The sequence below is a fragment of the Spermophilus citellus genome, assembly GCF_964194105.1.
Source record: "Spermophilus citellus genome assembly, chromosome: 9".
NCBI lineage: Eukaryota > Metazoa > Chordata > Mammalia > Rodentia > Sciuridae > Spermophilus > Spermophilus citellus.
In genome coordinates this window covers 133414909-133436125 of record NC_138191.1, presented here as the reverse complement: position 1 = coordinate 133436125, position 21217 = coordinate 133414909, and the positions used below count along the sequence as shown (strand labels likewise).

At 51.4% G+C, this 21217-nt stretch overlaps 1 protein-coding gene across 9 annotated transcripts in view; it reads right to left on the bottom strand.

Annotated features, from left to right (window-relative positions):
• Positions 1–21217, bottom strand: part of LOC308656718 (uncharacterized protein) — a 42344-nt gene that overhangs the window by 9282 nt on the left and 11845 nt on the right. For 2 of the 9 annotated variants that reach the window (XR_014023779.1, XR_014023781.1), the window contains 2 exons: positions 9864–10593; positions 9470–9538 (listed from right to left, as the gene is read on the bottom strand). Coding sequence is in view for 1 of the 9 variants with exons in the window: in XM_081308096.1 (XP_081164222.1) it covers positions 10054–10163 (110 nt within the window). In the remaining 8 variants the exon portion in view is untranslated. Of the gene's footprint in view, positions 1–5956; positions 6131–9469; positions 9539–9863; positions 12665–21217 lie in introns of those variants that run through there. The other 7 variants (XR_014023780.1, XM_081308096.1, XR_014023782.1 and 4 more) reach the window with 6 other exon arrangements.

Here is a 21217-nt window from a genome sequence, read left to right as displayed (position 1 = left end):
TATGATAAGGCCAGGCTTCAGGGGGTCAGCATTTCTGGAGGGGCCTCTGGGAATGGCCCCAGCCTGGAGTAGGTGTCCAGCCAGGGTGATCCCGACTGGCTCAGCCCTGTGGAGGGTTCCAGAGCCTCACAACCTCCCCCCTGCCACTGTAGCCCTCAAGGTCCCACAGTGAGGCCTCAGAAAAAGAGAGATGACAAGAGAGGACAGTTTGCGACCTCACCCTGGCAGGTGCTTTACAGGTGACATGGGACTTTCACATTCTTTGTCTCGCCTGATTAAGTCCAAGCCTCACCCACTACAGCAATCTTCCTGCCTCCTGCCCTGCCAGACCAGAGGGACACGCTGTCATGGGTGTGGAGCTGTGTCCACCTTCACGTCAGACACCGGCACAGCCCTGAGGAAAGGCTGAGGCCTGAACTTGGACTCCTCCCAGGACCGTAGGGGCAAGCCACAGGGGCAGGGGGACAGTGAGACACAGGATTCTCGGAGTCACCGCAGCCTCGTAAGCCCCCTGAGCACAGATCTGGGCAGAGATGCTGCAGCCTGTCTGGGGGACAGCAGGCCCCTGACACAAGGAACCTGGGTCCTGACCTGGGTACTACTGAGACCCAGGCTCCACAAATGTAAGGACCATGTCACACCCGTGCCCTGGGCTGCCACAGAGCTCAGCCAATAGTCAACAGAAAACTACCCCCACGAGGTGGTGGGAGGATCGGAGGTGACAGCGGCCGAGACTGGGGATGGGAGACAGAAATGGGCCCAGCCCATCAACTTCATCTGTCTGTGGACTGTTTTCACCCGCATATTACTTATTTTACAATTCTAAAAAGACATCAGAAAAAAATAGAAACAAGGGGAGCATATCATACACCCACCCCACGTCCTGGGAAATAGGCCTCATCTGTTGTCACCGCAGCGCCCTGAGGCCAAGGCCTTCCCCGGAGTGTGTGTGTTGGGGTGTGTGTGGAGGAGTGTGTGTGTTGGGGTGTGTGTGGAGGAGTGTGTGTGGGATAGGAGTGTGTGTGTTGGGGTGTGTGTGGGATAGGAGTGTGTGTGTTGGGGTGTGTGTGGAGGAGTGTGTGTGTGGGGGAGTGTGTGTGGGATAGGAGTGTGTGTGTTGGGGTGTGTGTGGGGTGGGAGTGTGTGTGTTGGGGTGTGTGTGGGGTAGGAGTGTGTGTGTTGGTGTGTGTGTGTGGTGGGAGTGTGTGTGTTGGGGGGTGTGTGGGGTGGGAGTGTGTGTGTTGGGGTGTGTGGGGGGGGAGTGTGTGTATGTGTGGGGAGTGTGTATGTGTTGGGAGTGTGTGTGTGGGGGAGTGTGTGTGTTGGGGTGTGTGTATTGGGGTGTGTGTGTGGGGTAGGAGTGTGTGTGTAGGGGAGTGTGTGTGGGGTAGGAGTGTGTGTGTAGGGGAGTGTGTGTGGGGCAGGAGTGTGTGTGTTGGGGTGTGTGTGGGGTGGGAGTGTGTGTGTTGGGGTGTGTGTGGGGTGGGAGTGTGTGTGTTGGGGGGTATGTGGGGTGGGAGTGTGTGTGTTGGGGGGTATGTGGGGTGGGAGTGTGTGTGTTGGGGTGTGTGTGGGGGGAGTGTGTGTATGTGTTGGGAGTGTGTGTTGGGGAGTGTGTGTGTTGGGGTGTGTGTGTTGGGGTGTGTGTGTGGGGAGTGTGTGTGTGTGGGTGTGTGTGGGTGTGGGTGTGTGTGTGGGGAGTGTGTGTGGGGGAGTGTGTGTGTTGGGGATACTCCAGCTCTCCACCAAGCCTCAGGAGAGCAGCCCAATGCTGCCTTTTGGATGGGGACAATGGGGGAGGCTGAGGACCACGGGCAGAGCCGTTGCTGCAGGATGGAAACAGAACCTGCTCCCCAGGGGCTTGGAAGCCACGGCGCTGGCACGCACACGGCTGCTCAAATCAAGACCGATCCATCTGGACCACTGCTCGCCTCTGCGGCGGGGGACAGGAAGGAGAGCCACCTCCACAAAGCGCCCTGCCCACCGGCCTGCACTCACTCTGCTCCGGGACAGCCTCCCTGAGCTGCCCGGGCTGACCTGCACCACACCCGCGGTGACAGCGGGACCTACCGTCCACTTTTCCATTCACCCTGTTGGCATCGATTCTGCTGCCCCACCCTCTCGCCTCTCTGTACCAGGGGGTTCTGGCCTCTCTCCCCAGACTCTTTTATCTGCAGCCAGCGTGGACAACCCACTCAGGTGTCCCACCACCGTCCTCTTTCCCCGGCTCCCCAGTCCCAGAGACAGGGCCAGCGCCAGGTGGACAGGGGCTGATCTGTGCAACAGCACACACTCTGGCCATTCTTCAGGGCGTCTACTGCCCTGCCAACATCAACAGAAGGATATGAAATGTGACATCTGGGCACACAACATCACCGTGACGACAAAGCATACATTGTCTACATGACGTAGAGGAAGACTGATGAGATGGTGCTGAGACTAAATCTGAAGAACACACAGGAGCAGGCGGGGTGGAGAGCGGTACTAGAGTGTGGGAGGTCCTGGGGCTGATCCCCAGCACCCCAAAATAAAGGAGATCCAGGAACAAAGGCAAAGGAAAGCAACCTCCCCCCAGGGGCTGGATGGGGAAGGTTTTGTCACCCTGCAGGTGCCACACCACAGGAGGGTCACCAGGCGAAGAGGAGTTCCCGTAGCCCAGACTGGGCCCTAGAGCTCGGTGAAGGTTAACTGGTGACCTAGGAAGTGGGAGAGTGGAAGACACAGGAGCCACGCAGATGAGAATCCACCACGCAGGGTCGCAGCTAAGGAAGAAACCACCTCCTACATCCAAACAGACGGGCTCCAGCTGCTGACGTTATATGGGGTGTCAGGACCCCATGTCCAAAGGGGAACGGCCCAGGGAACTCATGAAGGAGAGACACGGTCAACCACCAAGCACTTTCCCCTGTTCCGTCCCCACAAGCTGACTCCACCTCCACCTCCAAGTATTCGGTGTCCTCCCCCTTGCAGGGCCCCAGGTTCACGCAGCAAACCCTGCCTCCAGGTACCGTGGGGGAGCAGGATTCTCGCCCTCTTGGGGGATTTGGCATTTGGGTGTAGAATACGTTTCCTTCTTTCCGACCTTCTTCTCTTTCGTACTGGGGGTTGAGTCCAGGCACACTCTACCACTGAGCCAGCCCCTAGCCCTTTTGATTTTTCCTTTTGAGACAGGGTCTCACTAACTTGCCCAGGCTGACGGCAAACTTGCCATCCCCCTGCCTCAGTCTCCCAGGTTGTGCCACCACGTCTGGCCAGAATATATTTTCTGTTTAAACTGCAAGAATGAAGCTCTAATTTTTAAATCTCAGCCACAAACCAGCTCACTTGCGGAGACTGGGTGGGGTTGGGCAGTGGAAGAGGCCACAGGCCTGGGCTCCCAGCTCCCTCAGATTCCGGCCCTCCCGCTCCTGGGTGTCCCCGGGGCCTGACTCCCTGCCTCAGAGCAGCCTCCAGAGGAGGTAGAGCCCTGCTGGATTTTGGACTTCTGGTCTCCAGAACTGTGAGAGAATAGATGTCTGTTGTTTTAAGATACCCACTTTGTGGTCATTTGTTACAGTGGCCACAGGAAATGAACACATTCCCCGAGTCATGAGCAAAGTCATTAGATACTGTAACTAGAGCAGGCCCGGGCGGGTGAGAACCAGGCCTCCTGGCTGCCCGATCCCTGTTCCCGCCCTTCCTCAGAATGGGCTGTTACCCCCACACTGGGGTCTGTCAGCATCTTGCCATTCTTTTAAAAGATCCTCTCCTTGGATAAACACACTGCCTGCTCCCAACCTCAGTCAGCTGAAATTCAACATCAAGTAAACACCACACCTAACGTTAAACAAAAGGCATCAAAGCAGTGCTTTGTCTCCCAATGACCCATCTCTTACTCTGGAACCCGGGCAGGGGCAAGCCAGCCTCTGAGGTCCATGGAAACGGCTGGCACCTCATCACGACGCCAACCCAACAGGAGGTGGGAGCTTCGGACCCTACGTAATTCAGGAGCAGCAAATCAGAAGGAAGAAGAGATTTGCAGAAATCAGATTCACTGACAAGGTTAAGGGGAGACAAATGAGAGGTCGACAGCAGAGGTGGTCCCTCACCCCATGTCTGAGGCTGGGGCCTTCGCTGGTCTCACACTGTAGCACAGCGGCCCCTGTTCCAATGAACAGCACTAACGGGTGAAATTGGGTTTAGTTTTATTTTATTTTTTTGCAGCATTAGGGATTGAATCCAGAGGCCCCTAGCCGCTGAGCCACATCCCAGCCCTTTTTATTTTTTATTTTAAGATAGGGTCTCACTAAGTTGCTGAGGCTGGCCTCAAACTTGTGATCCTCCTGCCTCAGCCTTCTGAGCCGCTGGGATTACAAGTATGCACCACCACACCCGGCCCTTTTTACTTTTTACTTTGAGACAGGTTAGCCTTGAACTTGTGATCCTCTGTGATGCCACCTGAGTGGCTGGATGACAGGCACAGTCACAGCACCTGGCTATTTAGTCTGTTCTAAGAAGCAAGGGAAGCACCTAATATATTCTAGAAAGATTCCCAAGTCCAAGCGACACAATGACAAGTTCCGGGACATAAAGATGAATCGGCAGCTGTCTAAAGACTCAGGGTTTCGTCTGTCCACCTGGCTGCCACCCACAGGCAGCCTGGGCCCCAAACACAGCCACCTGTGGGAGGCCACAGCCTGCTCCCGCCCATCTTCCTGGCCAGGTGGGTCCACTGGTTGATGCTTCATCCCCCCCCCTACACCCCAGCATTCCTGTGCCCTCGGGTGGCCCCCAGGCCTTCACCCTCACATGCTGTCCCTCTGCCTGCCTGTCCTTGCTACAGGGTGGTCCCCACAACTACAGGGAGTAAAGCCACCCATGACATCAGGGACGTCCCTCTCCTCTCTGTTGACCTGCCCTGGACGCAGTGGGGACACGGTCATGACTGTCAGTGCCCAGTGCAGCGCGGCCACCACACAAAAGGAGCACATCACAGTGTGTCAGCCACAAGTGACCACAGACACACCATGACTGTGCTAAGCCTGGATGGCAGGTCATCACAGTCCCGGGGGGAGCAAGGGAGGTGTCAGAAACCTGCCACCATCCTGACCTTCTCTGCAGGTTGAAAGTTGTCGGCAGGAAAATAGGTCGCAAGGACAGAAAGAGCCACAAATGGAGTTAGAGAATGTGGTGGGCAGACCCCTGATGGCCACCACAGTGTGCATGGCTTTGTGGGACCCCTGCCCCTGGAGCATAAGTGGGGCCTGTGATTTACTTCTAACCCCCAGAATCCGGCACAGGTGGCAGGACCTCACCCCTCCCCCAGAAGCACATCCAACGCCCTCTATTGCCTGCAGATCAAGGCTAGAGACGCCCTCCTGGCTGGCCTTGAAGGAGGGAGCCATCGTGCCGTGAGGCAGCCTCGGGAGGGCTGCAGGAGAAGACCGCAGGCCGGCTACCGCCAGCAAGGAGCCAGGGCAGAGATGAACACCGCCAACCCCCTGGGTGGGCTTGGGTGAGGTCTAGTGGCTAGACGAGACCTAAGCCTGGCCAAGGCCTTGATGGCCTTGAGCAGCACCCAGCAAAGCTGTGGCTGGACTCCTGACCCACAGACCCCATGAGACGGCAGCGGTGTGTTCTCTAAGTCACTGAGCTTGTGGCAATAGAAAATGACTACAATGACAACACCCCTGGGGAGGGCCCGGTGATGCCAGTGGTCCCCACCGATCACACGGTGGTTCTCAGAGCTCCTCACAGACCTTCAGTTCCCCTATGCTGCCACCCCCAGCCTGATGGCACCAGAGACAAACATGCCTAGGCCTCAGTTTCCTCACAGGTAAAAACAGGGACCATGATAGTGACCTTGGAGCATCGTTACAGGGATCAAATGAGGTCGTATTTGAAAGGAGCTTCGCACAGTGCCTGGCGTACTGTAAGAGTTCAATAAACGCTCTTTGTTCATGCATTCCTTATCTACCTTCTGCGGTCCTGACCGTCAGGAAAGCCTACCAGGACAGCGGTGGCCTTCTTGCTTTGCACCTGGAGCCCAGAGCCTTGAACACGGTAGATCAGGGAGTCTCTGGGAACAGACGACCCATCTCAGGTGGTCCTCCTGGCAACCCCGAGAGGGAGGCAGGCTGGGAATGACTTACTGCAAGGAGAAAACGGGTCATGTGATGTCCAATTCTGGCCCTGTACCACCCAGGAAATGAGGGGTGCAATGAGGACCATCCCACCCCCAGACAATGTTCTTGACATTTTTTTCTCCTGCCTTAACGACAACTTCTAACAAAGTTAATTTGGCACATTTTAAGGAGAAGCGTAAGCGTTGGCCTCCAGTACAGTAATTAGGCTTAAACGGAAACAATCCACATAGATGAAGGTAATCAGCACCGTGCGCACAGCAGAGCTCGCCTCTCTGGAAGCGCAGGAAGGAGCAGAGTTCCTCGGAGGAGGTGGGGCAGCGCTATTTTTTGTTTTTCTTTGTTAACTCTGTGGAATGGTGTAGCTTATGGGTGACTCCAAGGGAATGGAAATGTTGAAGTATCTGTGGGTTAAATGGCTTTTGAAGGCACAGGAAGTCCCTGGTAGGTGCCAAAGAGGGGGCTTCTAGACAGTTGCCAGCCCCTCAGTGAACCCTGGAGCTGTGGGGTGGCAAGTGGTCTACACCCAGCCCCAAAGGGAAGGGCCAGATGTTACCTGCCGGAATACCAATTCAGGCCTGTCCCACCTCTCCTTAAAGGCCACCACAGCTGCCCTCTGACCTATCGGGGCCCCTCTATGTTGCATGAAGCTCTGTCCAGCTGGGGGAGGTGGGTGTCCAGGGCAGGGAGACCACTGGGTAGTCCCGGAGTGCACGGGAGTCCACACAGCTGCAAGCTGCTGTCTCTCAGCAAGTCTCAAGAACCCTTCCTCTGTCTCTTGGGTTCGGGGTGACAGATTGATATTTGTTTTGGGGATGGAGTAGATTCTTCACCCCTCCCCGTGGTGATACTGAAGGAGGGATGTATCCATCAGTGGTGGGGTCACGTGGTCCAGGATTTTAAATTTACTTCACTCCTCACTAACGGGGGATTTCAAAATAATGGGGGTAACAGTGACAGGAGTCATACTCACTGTCATTTCAAGTGCATTTTAATTAATATATATATATATATGTGTGTGTGTGTGAGAGAGAGAGAGAGAGAGTATGATGAGGTGACAGCCTCAGGGTATTCAAAGCCAGGATCAGGAGTCAATTTTGTTCCATAGGAATCAACTGACACCAGCCTCTGATACGAACACCCCCCACCGTCAGCCCAGCTCCTTCTCCTCTGCTGGATTCTCCCTTTCCCCTGCCTCGGTGCCATTGAGCAAGCACTGAAACTTCAGAGTCGTGCTGTACCACGGTGGACGTCCAAGGCCCTGGTTTGATTCCTCAGCACTCAAAAAAAAAAAAAAAATCCCTTTACAGAAACTTCTTTTTTTCACATCAACCCATGGCATTTGACTCCATTTAAGTATTTGCAGTACTGGTTATTTAAAAAAAAAATGAAAGCACCATTTTTTTAGGAAGGGAAAAAGGGGAATATTTGCAATGCAAACGTCAAACGAAAAAACTTCCCAGACCTCACTGGATTCTGTCACTGAGAATAGAGTCGTCGGATGTAGTAAAGTATTAGACATCCATGAAAGCAAAGTGCTCTCTCTCTGAAGTCACCTAGCACCTGTGACGGCCTCCTGCTCACCAGCTGATCATCTGCACCTCGACGTTACAAAGCAGATCCCAACAAGAGCCCACATTTATAGGTGAAGAGCCAAAGTCAAGGTGAAGTCCTATTTCCAAATTCACACGGTGGTGATGGAGATGGGGTAGAGGACAGGCCTTCAGCCCTATAGCTCTGTCCTGACTGTAATGTGGGGCCCCAGGAGGGTCCTGAGGTGTCTTGGGGATGGAGAAAAATGAGCTGTACCAGGTGCACCAATTACCTGCATGTTTTGTCCCTCAAAGCTGTACTAAACAGTTCTTGTGAAGATGTCCAAAGCTCAGTTATGGCTGTTGGACTGATGGTGCCCTCTGGGAAGAGGGAGTCTGCTAACCAAGGCACCGTGGGCTAAGGTCTAACTTCTCTCTTGCTTCCATCTGATATTCATGGCTGAGGGTAGCATTAGTTTGCCTCCTGCCTCTTCCTTATGATTTCTCAAACGTACCAAGCGCAGGGCCTTTGCATGTACTGACCCTTCTGCCTACACAGTCCTCCTCTTTATTCAGGTTTCCCTTTAATGACTCACTGTACGTAGGAAGGACTCAGAAAAAATGTGTTGAATGAGTGAAAGAGTCCTGTCTGGTTAATGTCTTATATATTAGTTGGATCTCCCCTAGAGGCTGTATGTCCCTAATGAGAGGCAGTATCTCGTCTCGCTCACCCTTGCTTCCTCCTAGCCCCGGGGCCAGGAATAAGGGCAGTACAGGGCTGAGACAGCAACTAAGGACATCATGGTCCGAAAGTGCTGCCTGGATTCTATGATAGAGGATCCAGGGCCCGTCTAAGCTTAGCATTATTGATCTGCCTGTGTACCAAAAGCTTGGGGTGCCAAGAAAAAACCCTAACCCTAACCCTTGTGGCCAACAAGCCAAGTCAGGCACCCCCCCCACTGGACCCAAAAGGGAGGTTCGTGCACTGGGGACACTGGGATCCTGTCAGAGGAGCCAGGTCTGAATGCTGGCCAAGGGCTGAACACCGCAGTGGGCCCAAGGTCCTACCCTAGAGGCCTGAGAGAAAGCTAGATTGGCAGGGCAGAGCAGGGCAGTGCTGGCTAGTACTCAGGTACCCGGCCACTAACTGGCAGCAGATGCCAATGGGTCCCTGTGTCCCAGCTGCAACTGGCCCTAGCAGCTCCCTGACCCTGGACAGATCTTCATGGCCCATGTGGGCAAGGACAACCGCTTTAGTCCTCAGCACAGCCTTAATGGCCTTAATGGACACCACTGCCCAGCACGGTGGCTCCAGCAGAAAGACACAGAAGCTCAGGGGAGTGGCCATTTGTCCCAAAGTTCTCCCAGAAGTGGAAGCAGAAGTAGAACTGGCCCCACATAACTTACAATGGGCCACTTTGATGTGACGTTTTATGCAGGAAGCCTGACCACTCCTAGATTCCAGGAACCCATGTGGATGCATTATAGGCCACAGGCCCTGGGTCTTTCTACAGAACCCTGCTCCTGTGGCCCACCTGACACAGAAATGGGGGAGGCACAGCACCACGTGTCCTATGGATGCTACTGTCTAGGGCCACCTAACCTGGGGGAGGGGGCCTCCAGGGCATTGCCCACCTCCAAGGCCCACCTTCCTCTCGGCAGTCTCCTTTCTGACTGGCAGATCTCAGGTGGGATGGCACCAGTAGGGGGCAGCCTCTTCAACTGGGGAACAACTGATGAGTCTTTAGAATTAAGTTCACTAAAAACTTGACCCTTTGTATAACACTACTTCAGTGACCCAAGTGCTTCTCCTACCTCATGAGATTGTCACCACAACCTTGGTGGCCAGGATCATTGCCTCACGGTCAAGGTGAGAAAGGAAACCTGGGGAGAAAGAGGTTTTTGCTCCAAACTCAGGCTGGTGAGCAGCACAGGAAAGGAGAGTCCTCAGTTTTCACTCCAAGTCCAGGCAGCCTGCCTCACACCCACAGAGTGAGGAAGAAAGAACCAGCCCTGCACCACCCCAACAGCAGTCCTTTCTTTCCAGATTATTAAACCAAAGAGCATTCTGCTTCTTGGAGATTCTTCCCCTCATGACCCAGTGACTACACAACCGAAGAGGGTTTTCATTATTATTACTAAAGCAGTCGGTCTAGCTCCTGCCCCATTCTTTACAGATGAACACAGAGGGACAAATGCGTTTGTTTACCTGTGCTCCCCCTTGGCGCTGGGAGCAGGTGGCCCAGGCTTCCAGGTCCCTCCTGCCCTGGTTCTTGGCTGCAAGCTCCCGAAACATCTCCAAATGCCCCAGATCTGCGAGGTCGCCAGGCAAAGCAGCCCAGCTCTGAACAAGCCCAGGCAAGCCCAGGCAGGGCCCCGTGCTCCATCCTCCCTCCTGCTCACACCGTCGGGCTCCGGGACAGGAGAAGTGTCTTTCCAACCCGGGATGTGGAGAGCTGGGCTTGCTTCAAACCGACGGCGCGCGCGCGCGCGGCGGCAGCTCCTTCACCTGAAAAGAAAAAGGGACCAGGTGGGCGAAAGGCGAGGCGAGTGAGGGCGGCGCCTGCGTGCGCAGGATCCTCGCTCAGGCGCTGCCTGAGCCCGGGCTCCGTTGGAGGAGCGCAGCGGCGGCGAGCTGGCCAAGGCCACCCGCGCCAAGGCCGGCCGCACAGCAGGAAGACTGCACGCGGCCGGCCCTGGGTTCCATCCAGCCGGGCACAGGGTCGGGGGCCCAGATCTCCTCCGTCACCGCCACCCGCAGGGGTTGGAGCTTCCCAAGCAGAGGGCGCAGAGGGCGCAGCGCCCTGGCCTCAGCTTGCAGCCGGGTCCCAGGGCGCGTCTCCCAGAGCCGCTGTCCCAGGCTGCCCGGCCATCGCTGCCCTTCCGGGGACTCTTCGCCTCTCCGCGATGGAACCGAAGCTGGGCTGGGCCGAGGGGACCTGTAAAAAAGCAAACGAAACCACGGGTCGCTGGCCGCGACGCCCTGCCCCGCGGGCCTCTCCTGGGGAGAGGGAAGAAGAAACCGGCATCTCGGGCGCTGGTGCGGGGAGTGTCCGGAGTCTGGACCTATCGTTTCTGCGACATTGCCAACCCGGAAAGCTCGGAGGTCCCACGCAGCCCGGACTCAAGAAAGGGGAAAGGACTTCTAGTGCCAAGAACCGGCACCCCGCCGCGGCCACCGCCCGCCATGCCTGACCCGCGCTCCCGCTCACCTCGCCCCCACGTCCGGGTCTGCGCGTCTTGGGGCGCGGGTCTGTGCCCTGGGCGCCAGCGGTCCGGGGAGGTGGGCGGGCAACTCGGCCGGCGCGTGGCGCTCGGGAGCAGGGTGAGGCAGGGGCAGGGGACAGTGCATGGGGCAGGCTCTGCTCAGCACGGGTGCGGGGCATAGGCTTCCGTACTGGCCTGGAAAGTTCCCGGAGACACTAACTAGACGCGGGTCCCGAGCTGCCGGAGTTGGAGCAGCCAGCAAGGCTCGTGCCTCTTTTTTCTAGCTGTTCCCACGCTGTCCTGTGAGTCTGGCCGGAGGCCCTCGTGGTTGGCAGGCGAGCTCATGGGGGAACAGCCCTGAGGACCTCCCTCCGCTGGGGGCAAGGGGCACCCCACCGCAGTCTTGCTCCCAACCATTGTGGATCTCGCCCAGTCCGTCCCTATCCAGACCCCAGCACCATTCTGGGTCAAGCTGCTCTCAGACCCACTGCACCCAGGCACTAAGGCGGACAGAGTTGCCCTGACTCCTGGCGCAGTTTCCGCCTTCGAGGTTTTACAGAAACCTTCATGAGAAGCAAACCCTCCTCCTTCCAGGTTCAGTCACACTCCCTCCCAGTCCCCCCCCCGCCCCCCCCCATCAGATACACACCTACAGCAGGACTCTGCTACCTGCCCAAGATGCCTCCATCAGAACACAACTGCAGGGGGACGCTGTCCTTGGCCTCATGAGGCAAAAGCTCCCTGAACTGAGAGGAAGAGGCTCACTTCTGCACTAGACAAAATGGCTCATGGTGGAGACAACAGGGGAGCAGCAGCTGCCTGGGTGTGCAGTCACATTTGGGCCTCCTGGAGGAGCCAGTGAAGGCCAGGTGTGGGCGGCCCCCATCCCACAGACAGGATCCTGAGCCTGCTTGGAGTCCCTGTTGCCCAGAGTGCTCCAGGGATTCCAGAACACTCCTAGAGCGGGAAGCCCACAGCAGGTGGATGGCTGCAGGCCAGGCCTACCTTTCCCACACCTCAGAGAAAGGTGGAGGGTGCAGTTCCACACACCCACCCTCACCTCAGGGTTGCCTGGCTTTTGAAGGTCCTCAAAGACTCGGGAGGATAAAATGAGGCCAACAGGCCCTGGAGGCAGCACCCGGCAAGGGAAAGGCCTGCTTTTAATGGCCAGCCAAAAGTAGGTTCTGATCCTGAGTCACTGGCGACCTTGGGCAGGAATAATGTAACAGCCAGGGAGAGTGAAGTGCTCATGGAGGGCCAGGTGTCTGCCTAGCCCGCCCCTGAGGAATTGCATCAAATCTTCCAGAGAGCCCTCTGAGCTAGGTACTAGTTACGCCCCACACACAGGTGAGGAAATCGAGGCCCAGAGGATTGAAACTTGGCCACCATCACAAGGAGGAGAGTGTGGAAGAACCAGGATCCAAAAGCATGCTTATCAGACCCCCAGCCCTCCTTAAGCACCCCAAACCAGCAGATGGCTCAGCCACTCAGAGCTTGTGTCCTCATGTAGACAGACAGCATCAGGCTCACAATAAATACTGTAGAATGAGTGACTAGCACCCCCCATGGTTTAAAGGCCACACTAGACAGTGCCAGTACACAGCAGCACCCTCATGCCTTCAGCCGCTCATCTAATGCTCCTCTGGGTGCACTACCTGCATCCCAGGCCTTGGGGAGCCTGAGTTCCCAGCTCCCTGTGGACAGACACTTGGGAACACTGCTGGCTCCGCACCTCTGCTCTTAATGGCTTTTTTTCTTGCTTTCCTTTTAGAGCCACCAAAATGCCTTAACCTGGGCAGTTAACAGTTGAATAAGTATACTTTGGACACACCAATATAGACTCTGTCAACCAGAGAATGGAAATAATCCCACTCTTGTTCATTTTTCCACACCAACAGTTCGAATCAGTAGATCTTTTTTTTCTCCTTTAAGCATTGTTGTATAAACAAGGCCTCTGTCTGCCAAAATGCTGTCCCTGGCCCACTGTGCATGAGCACCCAGCCCATCCGCAATTTCCTCTAGACCCACCTAGACCCATGCATCTGTAGCTCAGGGCTCTGCTTACGGGCTGTGGCACGGGAGGGCTCTGGAGAAAGGGAACTGCAGAGGGGGCACCAACCAGTGTCAGCTAGCCCCTTGGCAGCAGCTGCCCCTGTTCCCAGATACCAATGCAGCACTATCCCCCAGATAACCATGGGGTCTCCAGCTTAACCACCGAGGCTCCAAGTCGCTGGTGGCTGCCTGGCTGTCCTCCCTCTCTGAGATCACCTCTTCATCTCAAATGAGAAAGACAAACTGATGAAGTGCGTGGGAAACTTCCAGATTCAAGTCAATAGGAAAACCCAGCAAGGAGCCCAAGGAGAAGTGACCCCCAGTGGGCCTGTGCAGGGATCTTGTCCAAGAGTGAGGATGGCAATGCTCCAGAATGAAATGACAGTGGTGGTTGCACAACTTTGTGAATCGCCTGCAGCCTGCTGAACTGTACACTTCAAAAGCTGAGGTTCAGAGCAAGCTGATCACAGTAAAAAGAGGAAATAAGGAAGCCGCGTCCCCATTCTCCCTTATTGGCTGGAAATACTTGGCATGATCAGCTGGTCACGGGGAAAACCCTCTAACTCCCCTAACTTAGCAGTTCTCACCTTGGTGTGGGTAAGACAGGAAGCTGATCCCTGCGGGGGGCGGGTGGTGGCAGTGCTGAGGCCCAGGCAGCCTGACTCTTACATCCCTCTCAGACAGGTCTACAGAGTTACAGGGGCCTGCACCGGACCCTGCAGAAGAAAGGTGTCTTGGGGAGGGGCTTTCTTCACTGTGACCTGACATCAGAGAATTTCATGATTGAGTGATGGTCAAGTCAGCGCATGTGCATGGGGCGGTGGTGGGGGCGGCTACAGGAGGCCCCAGAGAACCTATCTAGTGCTTCCAAGGCTCCAGCCATGAGCAAGCACAGTTTTCCAGGCCCCATCTTTGAAGAAGGAAGCCCAACGGGACTTGGGTTGGTGAAGAAATCCCCACTGGATTAAAAACAGCAAATCAATGTAAAAAATCAAAATCCCATACAAAGGGAAGTGTTCCTTTTAAGTGTTTAGCCACTGCTGGGCATTTTAGCTCCATGTGGCCCTTTAAGGTTCTAGTTCCCGAGTTGTAATCTTTGGCTCATGCATCAAATCAACCTTTGTCCTAATTAAGGATGGAGGGTCAACTAAGGGGCTGTCTGTTGATGGAGCTGAGTAATTAGTCTCTATACATACATATTATTAACTACCACTGTCAAGTCCTTCTGCATGGCCCGCACTGCCAAGTGCTCTACGACTTTACTGCATTTGATAAGTCTGCAGCAAAAAGCTCTGGTATATGCCCCCTTGGCAGAAGATAAGTTGAGCTTCAGAGGAGCCTCAGTCCCACGTTCTCGTCTAAAGCACACAGGTTTGAAAGCAGAAGACACGGCACCTGGATCCCTGCTGGTCCCAAAGGGCAGGAAAGTCCACTACTCCCCTCTGCCCTAGCTCATGTGCCATTTGACGAAGGTGGCAGGCACGGGGGGAAATTCCTCCACTTCTATGGAAATGCACAAAAACTCCCAGACCTCAAGTCCAGAGAAGTGAGAAATGCCAGGGTCTGCTTATTGCTTCCATGCTTCTAGAAGTACACAGAACGGGAACATTCCATTTCTCCAGCTTAAAGTGAACATGAGGCCAGCTTCCTTTTAACAGTCACACTATCAGGGAATCCAAGCTCCAGCCCTAAGGATTGTGGGAAGGGCATTTTCCCTTTCCAAGGATCTCATCCTACAAAAAGCTCCAGGAGCCCCAGTTTACCCCAAGACTGCCAATCACTGTTCCAGAGGGGAGCCACTAGCCACGTGTGACTATGATTAATTGAAACCCGAAATTCCGCTCCTTCCATTAGCCATGTGGCTAGTGACTGCCATATTGGACAACACAGCTCCAAAGTCTTTCCTGAAGCTGTAGCCTCAGGAAGTGGCCTGCTGGGCTGCATTACATGCAGACTTGCTGCCTCTGGTTGTTGAAGGGCCTCATGGAAGTCCCAGGATACCTCTCCTCACCTGCCATGTTTGCTCACACTACTTACTTTGTGAAGTAGAGGAGGCATTGATAGGGGTCTCCCAGATAACCCACTTTTGGGGTCTAATCCCCAGACAAATGCAACCTATGGAGGCTTTTCTTGGGTTACCAAATTATCCTTGGACCTAGTTGAAGGTCAAAGGTGTTCTAGTTCAGCCAGCCAATGTGTTTTGATTATACTGCAGCAGTCCCAATCAGAACCCAAGACTGGGGTTTGGAAGGCTACAGTATGACTGAGTTTTATAAAAATATTATAAAAAGTCTGATGGGTTATTTGTGCCAGAGAGCCTGGTGCTTCACAGTAGGACCAGCACTAGATCTGGCTTCCGCCATAAGCCCAGGCCTGGAGACTGAGTCTGCAATCACTGGAGACAAGAACCGCCTGGGCCCACAGCGATGCTAGCTTCTTTTTTACTTACCACCTGTCAAGGTCATAAGGGACCTCATATTGTTACATCCAAATGCTGACTTGACCGGGGGGGGGGGGGGGGGGGGGGCTCCTTCCTGGTCTCTGGGACTCTTAATGCCCCTTTCCTTTGGCTCTTGGATTCCACTCTCCCTTTGTTCTTACCTGGTCACTCCAGCCTCCTCTGCTGGTTCCAACCCTGATCTCCTTCCTCTTTGGGCTGGAGGACCGATGGACCCCTGTTGTCCCTCCCTGGCTTTCAGTAACTCCTGAACTGATGACCCCCACATTAATATCTGCATTCACCACTTCTCCCTTGACCTCTGACTCTAATATAATCAGTGACCAGTTCAAAGTGGCGGGGATGTGTAAAAGGAATCTCAAACACCCAAGTGCTAAGCTAAAGGCCAGTTGCACCCTGCCTACTCAGAGAGCTCCTCTGAAGCTTTCCCCATCTCCAAAGCTGGCAGCTCCCTCCTTCTAACCCTCTGGCCAATCACCTAGAGGCCACGCTGGACTCTGTCCTACCTGACATCATGTCGATCAGCAACACCTGCTGTTCCACCTCCAAACACACCCAGAATCCAAACACCACTGCCTATTCTTTCCTGTTCACTGTTTCTGCACTTGTCCAAGCCACTGTGGTGCTCCAAGCAGGAGCCATGGTGTCCCAACTGGTTTCAGTTGGCTCTTGATCCCCAAAGACGGCGCTCGACACAGCATCTAGGAGTTATCTTTGCAGAAGGAAATCAAATCACATCACTCCTCTGCTCAGAACCTTCCAGTGGCTCCTCATCTCAGACCCAAAGTCAAGTCATTTATGTCTTAACTACACTCTGTTCCAGCCTCCTGGCTGATCTTAGTTTATACCAGGCGTGATCTGGCAGGGCCTTTGCACTTGCTGTCCTCCCTGCCTGGGCTGCTTTCTTCCAGACACTCACATGCCTTGCGACCCCCTTCCTCCTGGTCTCTGATTGAATGCCACCTGAAGGACAAGGACTTCCTACCTCACTCAGTCCTCTGTCCTTGCTTTATTGTCCATGTGTCTGCCATCCGACATTCAAACAACCTATGTTTATTGTCTGTCTCTCCCAACCTGCAACTAGAAGGTGAGCTCCCACGGGAATGACAGTTCTGCCGGCTGCTGATCTCAGCATCTAGAACAGTCCGTTGTCCAGTATGTGCTGCGGAAATGAAGCCAGATTTAAAGTTAGGTAGTCAGTGTAGTTAGGTAAATCGGGTCTAATACCGAGTGAAATCTAAAATGGAGGCCATGCTGGGAATGACTCAGGAAAAACACAGGACAATGGAATGTTAATGGAGCCCAGGAAACAGCCCCCAACAGATTTGAAGATAGCCCATCACAAAGAAGTGTTAATAAACAGCCCCCAGCAAACTTAAAGATAGCCCATCCCAAAAGTCCTCCCTGTCCTTTTGGCCCACCTGTGTCCCAACCCCTCCCACCTACATTCCATCACCAAAACTATAAAAAGGGGAGACAACAGCCCTTCCTCGGATTCCACCTTTTGGGTCCCCTTCTTCCTCTGGGAGAAGTCTTTTCTGCTGTCCTTTAATAAACTTCTACTTTCTACTCTGACCTTGCCTCGGCGTGCTTCTTTGGTGTTATTCTTCAACATTGGGGAAGCAAGGACTCGTCACCGGTCAACAGCGGTAACATATATTGGAGGTCCCACCGAGATCTACACCGGGGTAAGTGCATGCACCCCATGTCTGTTTGAGGTGCATCTTTTTCTCTCTTTCTTTCTGGAGGATAAGGTGGGCACCCGACGGCTACTTAAACGCAATTAGTGCAGCCGCCACTCTTCAAGACTCGGGTGAGAGGTTTCCCGGCCTAGGCAGCTCTCAATCACCTGTTCGGTACAGAGCAGGCATATTGGGTTCTGCCAAAGCCGATTCCAACTTTTCTGTCTGGGCCCGGAGAGCAATTGGTGTGAGTACACAGTGTCCCTAATCCCGATCTGCCTCGGATGCGTGGAGGTGGAGGAAGGAGTTTGGAACAACTGCGGAATTCCGGTCTGGGCTACTCTCAGACGTTTCCAAAGGTTCCTTTCTCTTGAGCCCCCTTCCGACAGCCCTCAGGGGTATCTAGGGTGATCGGTAGATGAATGGCACTGAGGGAAAGCCCCAATCACATTTGCCTCCATGTGGGCTACGCGCAACACTCCCAACCCCGCATCCATTCCTCCTGGATGCTTCCCTTCCTTCGCAAGTCAGAAATGTTAGCAATTCAGGTTGCAGGACTGAGAAAGGCATGAGATAATTAGTAAAATCTGCCCAGGTTCCCTAAGATGCATAGGTAACTTTCAATAGTCTGTTTTACCGCCCCAATGTTTAAAATGTTCTGTGTTCCTTAAGCTACTAGAGAGGCATTTTTTGAATCAACTCCTTAATCTTATCAACTCTAAGGTAATCTGCTACCTTACAACCAGTAGATATCCCTTAACACTCAGGCGGCTCCTTTAGTCTACAGAGCAAAGACAACAAAAGAGCACAGGATTCTCTTTTGCAATGTGTTTTTAGTGGTCGGGAGGAAAGCAGTAAGGCCCTTAAGTCTGAATCCTCCCAGGGTCTCTGGCACAGGGCAAACTGAGACCCTAGCAATTTGCTAAAGGGGACCAGAAACCCCTTGGCAAAGCAAGGTGAGAGACGGGTTTTCTGGACCGTTTAGGAAGCTCAAACTTAGGGAGACGTCCCTAATGAGAACAGTTTTCTCCGGTGCAGCGTGGGCGCCTGAGTCCTGTTTTCTTCTCACTCAGAGGGGAGCTTCTCTCTCTCCAATACGCCAGGTGGACCACTAGCCTGCGTATTGAAAAATTGGGATAGATTTGAACCTCAGATGCTCAAGAAAAAGCGCCTCATTTTCTTGGCCTGGCCTCAAATACGAAAAACCTGGCCACCAGAGGGAAATATCAATTTTAATGCAATTTTACAGTTTGATAAAATTTACAAAAAAAAGGAAATGATGTGAGGTGCCGTATGTTCTTTGCTCTAACGGAAAATCCTAAATTATGTCAACAATGTGAAGTAGACTTAACTATGATATCTGCCATGTGAAGGAAAAAATCCTGGACTCACTGAGGAAAAGAATCAAGAGAAAAATTTGGGCCGATCAAAGTACATACCCCCTTCCCCCTTCAGGACCTAAGGCAGATAAAAACTGACTCTACTGGAAAGTCAGGAGATATGCCAGATTGCCTGGGATTGGATCTATCCAAAGGAGCTAATCTTGCAAGTGAAAGGGAAACTGAGGAATTCCCAGCAGCTGCCAGAGCCATTTTCGCTTTGGGGAAAATTTCCTCATAATTTCCCTGCACTTAAGGATTACTCCACCTAAATGCAGTAAAGTCAGTCACACTGAGACCCTTGATTTTACACCTATAGTTGCCCTTATGTGAGAACATCTGGTCCACTCATGGGGAAATCTAAGGTGCCACTGATAAGAGTCATAATTAAATGGAAGTTCAAAACCTGGAGATTTTTTTCTTATCTGGTCTGTTTTAAAGGTTATTATAGATTGTTTCTTGGGGATAATCTAGGCTAAATGTGTGTCTAAAAGATGTTTCATTGTAACATCTGGTATCTAAATAAGTTTGAAGCATTGCGTAATCTTGCAGTTAAAAGTTGGGGTTAGTTAATTGTTTAGTTTGTGATTTCAGATACTTCATGCCAGAGAACTTAAATACTTAGGATAGAAAATTAAAAGAACTCTACTTCCAAGTTGGCAAGTAACTCCCAATCATTCAGTTTTATTTTTTCATCAATTTTTGAACTGGGTAGCCTAAGGAGATTTCACTAGGTATACAGTGCATTGATTTGGGCAAGGATAGTAAATTATGATTTGGTATGTTTCTCTCAGTGTGTAAGATTTAGGAAAAAAGTGTTGAATTAAAACGTTGGTCTGGCTTATTGAAATGACATTAATTAGCAACAGTCTTGGGAATTTTCAAAGCTTAATTTTAGATACACATGGTAGTGTGTGGATTTTTTCCAGGTGATTTAATGTAACTTAATACTACTTTAGGAACTTCAGAACAAAGAAAGTAGCTTAATGATCCTGAAGGAATTTCTTCTGTGGTAGCTTTTATATTATCAAGAAAGATCCTATTTTCAGTTTTGTGTGAGCAAGTTTTTCTAGTGTAGGAAGATATAAAGATGAAATTTTGTAAATTGTACCATATTTTCAACTTCCAAACCTGAAAATTGTGACTTATGGTTAAAATGCCTTAGACGTGAAGTTTCTGCTCAAAATTCCAGTTTTCCCAGTTCCTTCCAGACCTCAGCCAGGACTTAAATTGATATGCAAATAGAAGCCTGGAGCACTCAGTAGGAGACAGATCTGAGGCCCAAGGAAAAAAAAAGTAAAGGTGTCTTTTACCTGAACTCAAACTAGATTAAACCAAAGAGTAAATTGTATGGCATTTACTAATTACTGGCCATCAATTTTTTCTAGGACTTTTGCCTTTTCTTAGATTCTATGTTTTTTTTGAGCTCATGATTTTTATTCTACAGACAAGCTAATGTTTTTCTGATAAGTTCTATTTTTGATCAACTGGAGTTTTTTTAAACATTGCAATGAGATTTCACCTGAGAAAGGTGCAAGGTCTTTTGTGTTATGTGTTACACTTGTGTTACGTGTTGCATGTCGGTATGTCTGTGTATGTCCATATATCATGCAGTGATATGACAATTGACAGATGAGGAGCGCTCATGAAAAATTAAAAATGGATCCAAATATCTTTGATTCACGTGATTCAAATGGCTCAATTTAAATTGGGTAAACAGATAAAAGTAAAGAGGTCTTGAATTAAGCTTATAAGTTTTTCTAGGTGTTCAAAAAGGCCCTAATAAAATGTTGATGTCTATGAAATAATCTGCTTAAATTCAAAAGTTTACAAGTATTGTTTCAAAATGTGAACAGAAAGAGGTTAACAGATAAAAAGAGAAACTAGAAGGTTCTAGGTATGGATTTAATAGAGGAAAAGTGTGTTTCTGGTTAAGAGTTTAAGTAATTAAGAGGTTTAAGTAAGTGATGAAGAAGAAGAGGTTTAAGTAAGTGATGAAGAAGGTCTGTGCAAGTTGGTTATAAGTGTAAGTTTTTGAGCAAGTAATCTTAAAGAAATTAAACAGCTGGTTAAACAAGTGCTATCGTTTTAGAGAATTGTGCTATGTTATTTCTTGAAAAGCTAAACTTGGTTAATATAAAAACATCAATGTAATTGGTGCCATTAATGTGTTCATATCTTCCAGGTATACAAGTCTGTAAGGTAGAAGCTTTAGAAAGAGCATTATATCAAGCTGGTATTCTAAAAGTGTATGGTAATTTTAGGCTTAAAAGAAAAACATGTTGGAAATTTATTTATATCACTTGTGTTCTATAACTGTACTTATTATCAATAAGTTAAGTAAAGTTCCATGTTACTTTTTACACTGAGATACAATTTAAATGTATTTTTAAGTCAATGAGAACCTAATCTATGTAAAGGTTTTATTGCAAAACAAAAATACTTTGCTACTTTCCAACAAGAGGTTAGAAGCTTCCAGCCTTCCTTTAATTCATGTTTTAGATGTGATATTATGTTGTGTTAGCTAATATTCATGTGAACTTAAGCGACAATTCATGTAGGCTTTATAAAATGATGTTTAAAAAGTAAAGATCAGCTTCAGAACTATAGTATTTAAGATTTATGAAGAGCCCCACCTTACTTGAGATAAGGCTCTATGTCCCATCTCATGTGAAAGTGACTATGAAAGAAGTAGGCTAGATTTCAGTACATTTAAGGTTGTGCCCAAAAGTTGGTTTTTGTCAGGATTGCCAGGATCTCAAACAGGAAATTATAATGTATAACT